This window comes from Pteropus vampyrus, unplaced genomic scaffold, assembly GCF_000151845.1.
Source record: "Pteropus vampyrus isolate Shadow unplaced genomic scaffold, Pvam_2.0 Scaffold254, whole genome shotgun sequence".
NCBI lineage: Eukaryota > Metazoa > Chordata > Mammalia > Chiroptera > Pteropodidae > Pteropus > Pteropus vampyrus.
Window position 1 is genome coordinate 1188244 of NW_011889035.1, and position 10730 is coordinate 1198973.

Below are 10730 nucleotides of genomic sequence, written 5' to 3' on the forward strand. Positions count from 1 at the left end.
GGGAGTGGCTCAGGCAGGGGAAATCTGGCTCAGTTGTCACAGCCACTACTTTGAAGCAGGGCGGGTAACAATGCAGGGAGTGGCTCACGCCAGGAAATCTGGCTCAGTTGTCATAGCCACCACTTTGAAGCAGGCCTCATGGCCCGGGGTTTACTGATGGAAGGACTGAAGTGGCAAGAAGGCGCAGAAATGCAGAGCAACAGAGGGGAAGCAGTGGCGGAACTCAGAGCAGAAAGCATTAGGCTGTCCAGGACTCAGGCTTAGTCTCAATGCCTCCGTTTTCAGGGCAGCCAATCTAAAACTCCAGTTCAGCCGCATGACCACTCCCTTCACAGTGCCCTTCACTGCAGTGACTTAAATCTTTTTAACTTTTTATCTTAGATGCTGCAAGATGTCCTTTGTAAATGCGGTTACTGCAGAGGTTTCTCCACCCACAGGACTGATTGTCTTCCTTGGCCAACAGCAGTTCTCAGGTCCCCAAAGATATGTAACCCACCATCCTGAGGCCCATCTTACATCAGAACCACTAATAGGAGGCAGGCAGACTTTCTCTCATACAGCCCCCTATAGTCGGCATTTCCACAGACACCAGAACCTCACTCTGCAGTTCTGATTATACTATTAAGAGAAAGGAGAAGTCCCTCTCATCAGCACTGGATGAGGAATAGCACTAACCTTTTTTGAGGTTAAGTTTCCAGACCTCTCTAGACCCAGGCAGGCCTCCCCAAGTCTCTTTTCTTCTTTGCTACAGTACACCAGAAACTCACCCATCTTCTGTACCTCTTCATGCTGCACACCCACTTTATTCTTCTATCTCCAAGCCTGGCTGGGGAGGAAGATAAAAATCTCCCCACCTCCCTATTTTCTTGTTATTCCAAGAAGAAAACAGTGACTTCACTCCTTACTGCTACAGGAACACAAAAGGAAGCAACACACACACACTCACACTCACACAACTTCAGTACCTCACAAAGCTCTTGTCTTGATGTCATCAGTCTAACTTCCAACTCACTTCCCAGACAGTAATTATAGATCCCCTTTGGACTTTCCCCTCTATTTTTATTTTCCTAAGGGTGCTCACGTAAGAGATCCCTTATTCTGACCCAGACTTTTCCAAAGATCATACAGAACGCATATTCCCAGGTGGTCTATAAAGAGGCAATCGAGATCAAATGAAAATTGCTGTGAATTAAGATGGTTTAATGAATTGGCTATTATGGTCTTTACAGCATGCTGTGAAGTGGGCATAGTATCCACATTTTACAGATGAGGAATCTGAAGCTCTGAGAGGGTGAATTAACTTGCTTAAGTTCCCATAACTTGCAGTGAGTCACAGAACTAGGATTAGAACCTGCTTGATGCCAAATCTAATTCTTCTAACCACAAGCAGCTCAGTGATACAAATGAAACCAAGGACTTATGCTACTGCCAGGGATCCAGAATTCATCAGCATTCAGTAGTGTTTGGGGAGCTCTATTAGAAACGTAATAGCGTTTTGCAAACTTGACTTTGGCTCAGAGCTCTGATGATTAAGAGCCTCAAGTGGTGGCACAGACGAGGCAGCCAGAAAGAAGGGAGTAGGGACAGGAGGAAGCAAGATCCGGAGGCAATCAAAGGACCCTCATCCATGGAAGCCTTAGCAAGATGACAGATTGCAGGGCTCTGGGATCCAGATTGTCTGGGGACTGGATCTATGCCTCAGGGTCCGGAGCTGCGCACTCTATGCCCATAGAGAGGCGCCTCTTGACCCAGGCCTGGACAGTCGCCTCTTGAGCTTCCTGCTCCTAAGGACCACAACAAGGACCATGTCAACCAGATGGGTAGAGATTAGAGGCAGACCTCCCTCCAGGCGCTCAGCTCCCGGCTGCCCGGCGCCGTGGGCTCCACGTGGTCCACGACGGCCCGGTACTGCCCGCGTTTCCACAGCTCGTAGCGCTCGGGAGGCAGGATGCGCACAAAGGCATCCATGGAGAAGCTGACCCTGGCCTCCCCGCAGCTGCACTGAGAGGCCACTTTGCCATAGTCGATCCACCGCGGGGTGGCGAAATTGATGGCCTCCGCGCAGTTGAAGCCGTGGTTGAAGCCAGCGTGGTAGCCGTAGGGAAACGTCACCATGAACTCGCCAGCCTCCTGAGTGATCCGACTGAAGGGGATCCCGTTCTCCTTGAGGACAGTGGGCGAGATGAGAGCCACCTTGTGCCGCAGGAAGGCCTCGCAGCCCCGCGAACTGCCCGGGAAAAGCTCCTTGGCCAGGTGTTCCAGGCGCTGGCCGTGTTCCGGGGGCACCGCGTACCAAGTTTTGGGCTCCCCGAAGTGCAGGTAGTTGATGCTGTAAAGGTCCATGTCCTCCGTGTGCCAAGCGAAGGTGGTCTTCCACATGCCAAAGTACAGGTAGGGTGTGTTGACGCCTCCGATGACAACTCCACACTCCTGCTCCAGCAGGTCCTGAATGGTTCCGAGGTGTCCGAGGTTCCATTGTTTAGTGTTTGCATCAAATAAGGAGCCGCTGATGTCCGCGCCATATATCGGTGAATCATACAGGCGGGTTTTCCAATATTTTCGTTCCAAATCCTGAAAATCCTTGTGTGGTGGAGTCCGATATTTCCCACTGTCTGCCAAGCGGCGATACTCCCCCACCGTCATGGCACTCTTCTTTTTGTGGTATTGAATGAACACACCTGCCCGGCCAGAGGCCACCTGCTGGAGGAGACTGGGTCCTGAATTGTCTCCAGATTTCAATGTTTTCATCATACAAGGAGTCATGGTTTTTGTTGTTTTTGAACGCCATAATTTGGTTGTATTATAAGGGCTTCTTCAAATATTTTTGCTCCAAATCCTTAAAATCCTAGGTGCGTGGATGGGAAACTTTTAGCTTTTGCTCAAAACTGGCGGAGCTGTCCCATCTCTAGGGCTCTTCCTTTTCCCGTATTTAGTAAACACACTCCTCTCCCCCTCGCCACCTGCTGGACAAGAGTGGTTATTACAATGGTATCAGACATCCTGGTCTTCCATTTCTTCGGCAGGCCCCTTCTGTGCTGTGCCTGCCTTTGGATTCCACGTAAGCAATATATTTGTGAAATATTCATTTTTTTCACAACAGGATGAAATTTGTCATTATTTTAAATCTGAGATGCTAGATGCCATGTTTTTCAGATGCTCTGGTTTTAAATTAATAAGCATCACATTCCCAAATCCCAGTCTGAATATAGATGAAGTTGCTAAAGAGACACATGAAACCACTATTATATGAAACATAATTATTCACCACTACAACAATAACACATCACCAACAATTCTAACTTGAACTCTTTAAGCAACTACAATTATAAAAAATATTTCACAGCTTGCCAAATCATCCAGGAACTAAATCCTAGATTCAGCAGTTACTTACACAAAAGAAATGGATAGTTCAGTCAAAATATATTAGTAAGATAGATAGATATGATTGAAAGAATAATTTTATTCAATCAGCTCCAATATAATTCTGTTGTCAGCAGCTCAATCACAGGTTCCAAAATGTTCTTTTCTACTGTTAGTAAACCTCAGTTTGTTATCTCACTAAAGGAAATTATTTTTAAGTAAAAATATATCTTTGAAACCTGAATATGGAAAGATACAAAAACCCATACGTGCCTCAATAAACTGATCAAATAAAATAAGTTAATCACTAAAACAAAAAGTAAAAGATTCAAGCATGTTTAATTCCTTTTCAAAATATATATAGTTTTTGCCTTAATCTCTTTGAATATTTTTTAAACTAAAAAAAAAAAGGTGGGGGAATAAATAGGCAATTGTCTAATAATATGAAATCCTGATTTCATATGAACATTTTCCAAGTTCTGAAAATATGCTTTCCCCTTTGGACTCAACCTCCAAATGAAGCAGCATGGATTGATGGTCTAGCTCTATGTGTTCCACCAAAAATTGAATTCATTCAGCACCATCCCTATCTAATCCATCAATATCCTCTAAAATCATTCATGTCCAACTCTAGTCTACTCCTTCAGTTTCCCATAAAATAAAAAGATTTTATCTGATAAAAGAATCTATCTTTAAAACTTTCAACATGACCACATAGCAAAACTAGCTGAATACATATGTATATATTTTTTAATGAAATAAATATTCATTTTTAATCTAGGAGAAATGGTAACTCCATCAATTACAGTTTCCAATATAAAAATAAAAAACATTCCCACAACTAAAAAACAAATACTTTAAACTTTTAACTGAGAAAGTTCTCCCTTTCTATTAATTTCATATTTAACATGTAAAAAAAAAAAAGGAGAATAGTACATAGCTTACCTCCCACTAATCTGAAATCCTGGTTTCAAATGAGGCAATCTCAGCCTCACAGAGTGCTTTTCTTACTTGGAGACCTCCTGAAAGGGAATGGCCTGATAGGTCATTAATATTTTAATTCAATCAGCCACATCTTAATCCAATCCCATGGCTCCACATTGTAATTCAAGATAGAATTAAACTTAAAATTAAAACCACAAAACCACAAAAAAGTTGAAAGGCGAAGATCCAGAGAAATTTTTAGTCAAGAGAGAGAAAGATGAGAAACGCTAGCTAGGTAATTTTACATAATCATTTATTCAAATAAGTATGAAGTGAGTGACTACAATGCTTAAAATATCAAGATCGGTTCAATGGAGAAAACGAAAAAAAATAAGACTTAGATTTTCCTGAAAACGTGTTCATTTTCATGAGGAAGATAAGACAAATAAGGAAGATAAGACAAGTAAGGAAAATAAGATAGAATTAGCATTAATGGATTTTGTGGGTCCCAGGCCTGGCTGGTCCCAGGTCTGGCTGTGATCCAGGCTTGTGAGGACCCCAGATTTAGAATGTTACATTAGCGTAGTAAGGCACCTGTGCCTAAAATATGTAAACATACTTCAGCTTATTGTATCACACATGTGTGGCTGAATGCCACTATTACACTCTGATATGTGTGGAGCCAAGTGGTTCTCTGGAGAGTGGAAGGAGAGCAGAAGGGGAGCAGGAGAAGCGAGTGCAGTATTGTGCTCCTCACAATAAAGTTGGTGCCTGCCGTTTCATTCTCATGTCAGCCCTTTGTGCATTCTTCCAACTAGGCATCTCACCATCGAACTTTCCCTTCTCAATCAGCTCAGTGCTGACACGTGGCATAGTCTGCGGGATGAGGCGAGTGTACAGTCCCCAGGGCTCTGGATGGTTCTTGGGTGGAGGAGACCTGGGTGGAGGACATGTGGCTCCCTGCCTCCCAGTGGTACCCCGTGGCCGCATATCTGGCTACGTGGATGCTGGCGGAGGATGGAGTGGATCTGCGTCCAGAGGATGTCCGGAAAGCCCTGGAGATGTCGGAGCCAAATGTCCTGACCACTCACCGGGAGGCAGCGGGTCAGGTGGCCTGGATGTTCCTGGCAGTGCTGCGGCAGGCCAGCCTGAAGGTTCAGGATCAGGTTCAGCAGGTGCAACAGCTACAATATCAGTAACAAGCACTGGAAAAGCAGCTGACAGCAGCAGAACATATGCCGTAGGGTTCTGTTGAGTCACTGCCATCTTCCCAGTCTGGGAGCCCACCGACACTACCGCGGCAGGCGCGTCCAGTGATAGATATGGCAGCAGGTTGAAGTGGAACAGCTGTTGCGGGGGGCGGGGGGGCAAGCTGATGGCACCCCCCCAGGTCAAAAAGCAAACTACTTTGATCCAGTACACCCCTGCAGAACTCCGAGACCTGATAAAACAGGTACAGCAGAGAGCCGGGCAGACAGTTCCAGGGTGGCTGCTTTGGCTGTGGGATATCGGGGCTGAAGGGACTGAATTATCTCTAGAAGAGATGGCTCAGCTAGCCTCCATAACAGTGATACTGTCCCTCAGGCAGTGCCTCCAGAATGTGGCTCACACGGCGCAGGGTGCGGGCAATCACTCCTTCGTTAACTGGCTCATGTTACGGACAGCGTGGGCCGACCCAGGGGTGCTGCCAGAGACAGTGAGCAGATGGACTATGTACTTAGATCCGGTCCAGATAATTAGGGAAATGGGCATGTGACAGATGATGTTTCAGGCCCAGTACATACGAGCCCTGATGGAGAGGTATTTACAATCCGTAAGAAGGACTTGATTTTGACTTCTGGCCAGTCTGGTACTTTTGGCACCATGGCAGCACTGCTGTCCTTTTATGTGGATAGGAGGATCCACGAGGTGATGTCCACTATGGCTAGGATGGGGGATGTGAAAGTGAAATGCAAGGAGCTTTCCACCCAGATGCGAGAGGTACCACCTGCTGCCACTCCCAGACTGGCCAGTGCAGGAACGGAGGAGTGGCCAAAAAGGGGGGTGGAGCAACACCCAGATCAATGGGCTGTGAAATGAGCCGCAGGCAAATGCGGTTTGATCTCCTTGGGCAGGAGTCGCTGCAGGAAAGATTGAGCAGCAACCTAATGAAATGCTGCTAGCTCTGTGGAATCAGCTGTGCCCTGACCAGCAATTCACTCCTACTCCTATTTCAGGGAAATCCACCACCTGTAAGGTGTGGCTAGCCGATTATCTCCCTGATTAGGGATCAGGCCGAGGCACCCAGTTGACAGGGGAGCCGATTGACCCGAGGCCACATGTAGAGCTGACTATACATTGGTCCCCCTGCAATGTGCAGAGGGTATGAGCCCTAGTGGACACGGGTGCTGACAGCACCCTGCTTTTTAGGAATCCAGACAAGTTTCCTGGGCCCACTGTAACCACAGAAGGCTATGGGGGTCAAATCATTTGCATGCAGCAGGACCCTGTAACATTGGGTATTGACAGATTGCCTCCTCGGACATACCAAGTGTACATATCCCCCATACAGGAGTACATTTTGGGAACTGATCTTTTGCGAGGCTTGACTGTGAATACCACTGCTGGTGAATTCCACCTTCGCATCCAGGTAGTGAAAACTATTATCCGGCGACAGCCACACCATGCCCCACTGTTGTTGCCTCAGGCCACCCAGGTAGTGAACACAAAACAGTATCACCTGCCGGGAGGCCATGAGGAAATAGTACATACTATAATGGAGCTGGAAAAAGCCGATGTTATTCGTCCTGCTCGTAGCCCATACAACTCTCCTGTGTGGCCAGTGAAGAAGCCTGATGGCTCCTGGTGCATGACGATTGACTATTGGAAGTTGAATAAAGTTACACCGCCCCTGCATGCTGCCCTGCTGAATGTCACGGACATTATGGACCGGTTGTCACATGAACTTGGACGATACCATTATGTGGTGGACTTAGCAAATGCCTTTTTCTCTATTGCCATAGCTCCAGAAAGTCAAGAACAGTTTGCCCTCACCTGGGAAGGGCGACAGTGTGTAATGGCCTGCTGAAATGTGAAAGGGTTAAAGAATAATTAAAACCTGAAACTGGACAAAGGAAGTCCATAACTTAGGCCTAGTTTCTGGAACCCCTAACCACATTCTGTTAATCATGAAACTTGTAACAATGAGCTCATACGCTAACTGCCAATTTTAGCCTGTGTAACCCTGCTTGCTTGCGTGGCATGAAAAATAATCAATTGTATATAAGCTGAAAATTACTGTTTGGCCATCGCCCATGGGAACACTGGCTATTGTCCATGGGAACATAGGCAATCACCCATAGGAACATAACATTCTAACACAAGCTTTCTGCTTCTGTACTTCCCGCTTGCACACCTGACCAGTGGGTTGACAGGTAGTGAATAGGAGAAAGATGGACCTTTGTGTTTAAGACAGAATGAGGAATGGGATTTGGGGCTTAAAAACCTTGTATCTTGGCATTTCGAGGCTGCTCCTTTGCAAGGACAGCCGCCGGCTAATAAACTGTCTCCTGGTTAAGAGCACTCAAGTTGGGTCTGGTTATTCTGGACACAACAAGTGGACATTCCTCATCCTTCCCCAGGGCTATCTGCACAGCCCTACCCTGTGCCATAGTCTTGTGGCTCAAGATTTAGCCACATGGAAACGGCTGCCCGCAGTGTACTTGTATCATTATATTGATATAATGCTAACCTCTGATTCTCTTACAGAACTAGAAGCAGCAGCTAACAGCCTGCGAGAAGCTCTCGCTGACTGGGTTTGGGCAATCAATGAGGACAAGGTCCAGGGACCTGAGTTCTCTGTCAAATTTTTGAGAGTTGTCTGGTTGGGTAAAACAAAAGTAATGCCAGAGGCAGTGATTGATAAGACATGGGCATATCTCTGACCTGAGACTGTGAAGCAGCTCCAAACCTATTTGGGACTGCTAGGGTTTTGGAGACTGTTCATCCTCCATTTGGCCTCCTTGATGTGTCCCCTGCACCATCTAGCGTGACGCGGTGCCCAGTGGGATTGGACTCTGGAAATAGAAGAGGCCTTTAAGGCTACAAAGCAAGCTGTAGCACAGCCCAAACTCTACGCATAGTAGATCCAGCACTCCCATCCCTGCTTTTGATGCAGGTGGATGATATAGGGTTTGGATGGGGCTTGTTGCATGGTTCCCAGAAACACGGTTCCCAGAAGGTGACAATAGCTTTTGGTCCCAATTGTTGAAAAGCATGGAAGCGCCATATTCGCTGATAAGTGTGGAAGAGCAGTATTCTCTGATAGAGAAGCAACTGGCTGCCATATACACAGCCCTGTTGGCCAGTGAGGCCATCACTGGCCATAATCCTGTAATGGTGCAGTCCACGTAACCCGTGGAGTGGTGTCTGCGATCTTAAGGAAGACTCCTTGTACAGGAATTGCATAGACCCCTATGCTGTCCAAGCAGAGCTCCTGGCTAAGCTTACTGAGATGAGAGACATACCAAGTCCCTATGTAGAGGGTCGGACTCCTATCCTTGAGGATGCCTGGTACACAGATGGCTCATACCAGGGAACAGGTAGTGAAACGATGGGGGCTATCGTTGATGCAGGCACAAACACAAGTTGACATATCACAATGCCCCTGGTATGCTGAGCAGCACCCAGAGAGAACATGGGTAAAGAGGACCCCAGGGGTGATGCCCTGTGGGACTAAGCCACTCTAGAAATGGCAAGTGGGTTGTGGGCCCAAAATAGCGCCCTCTGGGCCAGATCCTGTACCATGACTCTGTAGGGGTGGAGTGTGGGTCCCAGGCCTGGCTGATCCCGGGTCTGGCTGTGATCTAGGCCTGCGGCTAGAAATAGGACCCTGAATTTAGAATGTTACATTAGTGTAGTAATGTAACCTAAAATATGCAAACATACTTCGACTTATTGTATCACGCACGTGTGGCTGAATGCCACTATTGTACTCTGATATGCATGGAGCCATGCAGTCCCCTGGAGAACGGAAGGAGAGCAGAAGGGGAGCATAAGAAGACAAAGCACAGCAGAAGCGCGTTCCCTGCAATAAAGATGGTGCCTGCCATTTCATTCTCATGTCAACCTCTCGTGTGTTCTTTCAACTGGGCATCTCACCACCTAAACCTTCCCTTCTGGATCAGCTCAGCACTGACAGATTTGAATACTGACCACAGCATTTACTAAGTGGTGGCCTTAAATATTTTATTCAGCTTTTCTATACAGTAGTTTCCCTAATCCTGGGAGAAATCCAAGACTCTCCCTGCTTCAGTGGATGCCTGAAACCACAAATGGGACCAAACCTTACATATATTACGTTTTTTTCTATACATACACACCTATGATAAAGTTTAATTTACAAATTAGACACAGTACGAGATTAACAAAATAACTAATAAATGGAATAACTATAATAATATAAGTAAAATGAGGCTTACTTGAACACAAGCACTTCAATACCTCAACAGTCAGTTTCATAACCCAGATGGCTTCTAAGTGGCTAATGGGTGGGGAGCATGGAGACAGTGGACAAAGGGATGAGTGGCACAGAGGGGCTGGTGAAAGTTTTCATCATGCTACTCAGAACAGTGTGCAATTTAAAACTTATGAATTGTTTATTTCCGGAATTTTTTATTTACTATTTTAGGACTGTGGTTGACCGTAGATAAATGAAAACATGGAAAATGAAACCAATGATAAGGAAAGACTCTTGTAATTCTGCTTCTTCAACCATATAATGAGATAATAAGAGTCTCTACCTCAAAGGATGATTTTGTGTCTTAAACAAACTGCCGATCTTGATGCTTGGCATGATCCCTGCCATACTTGTCTGTGCTCAAGAAAGTGTTATAATTTGAGTATTATAGTAGTTCAGAAGAGAGCAGTCTGGGATAATTAAGGAACCTTCATCAGTAAATAGGGGTCAAGGTCATCTGCCTAAAAAGAGAGTAGTAATAAAAATCACCGTCACAACCCCCTCTCCCTCACCTTCCTGACTTAGAAGGATTAGTCTGCCTCTTCACTGCAGAAATGCTCTTGAATGTGTCCCAAGTATTCAAGAAGTAAAATCTGGAAAGCACAGAGTCCTGCAAGAGTGAAGAGTAAGAGAAAAAGGATAGATATAACTAGCCACTACCTTGGGTTTTCCGAATAGTCAATTGTATCATCTAAAAAGAAAATCATCATTTCTCTTTCATCATTTACAGCACAAGTATTTTTCCATTCATTAATACTTCTATTTCAATTTTAATTTCTGGCAGAAATGTCTCAAATATTTCCCTCTTAAGTCAAATGATAGCTTTGGGGCTAAAATAGCTAACTAAATAAATAGAGAAAATGATTTCATTTTAAGGAAGAATTCATTGATTCTATGAGGGTCTGGTGTTTAAAACAAGACTAAGTGTTGATTCTTGAAGACGCAGATC

The 10730-nt window shown here is 45.6% G+C and overlaps 1 protein-coding gene across 1 annotated transcript in view; it reads right to left on the minus strand.

Moving 5' to 3' along the window:
• Positions 1–1827: 1827 nt before the first annotated feature.
• LOC105301903 (lysine-specific demethylase 4D-like) overlaps positions 1828–10730 on the minus strand; it is a 16934-nt gene continuing 8031 nt past the window's right edge. The window contains 1 exon segment of the mRNA XM_023520260.1: positions 1828–2717. Coding sequence (XP_023376028.1) covers positions 1828–2717 — 890 coding nt within the window.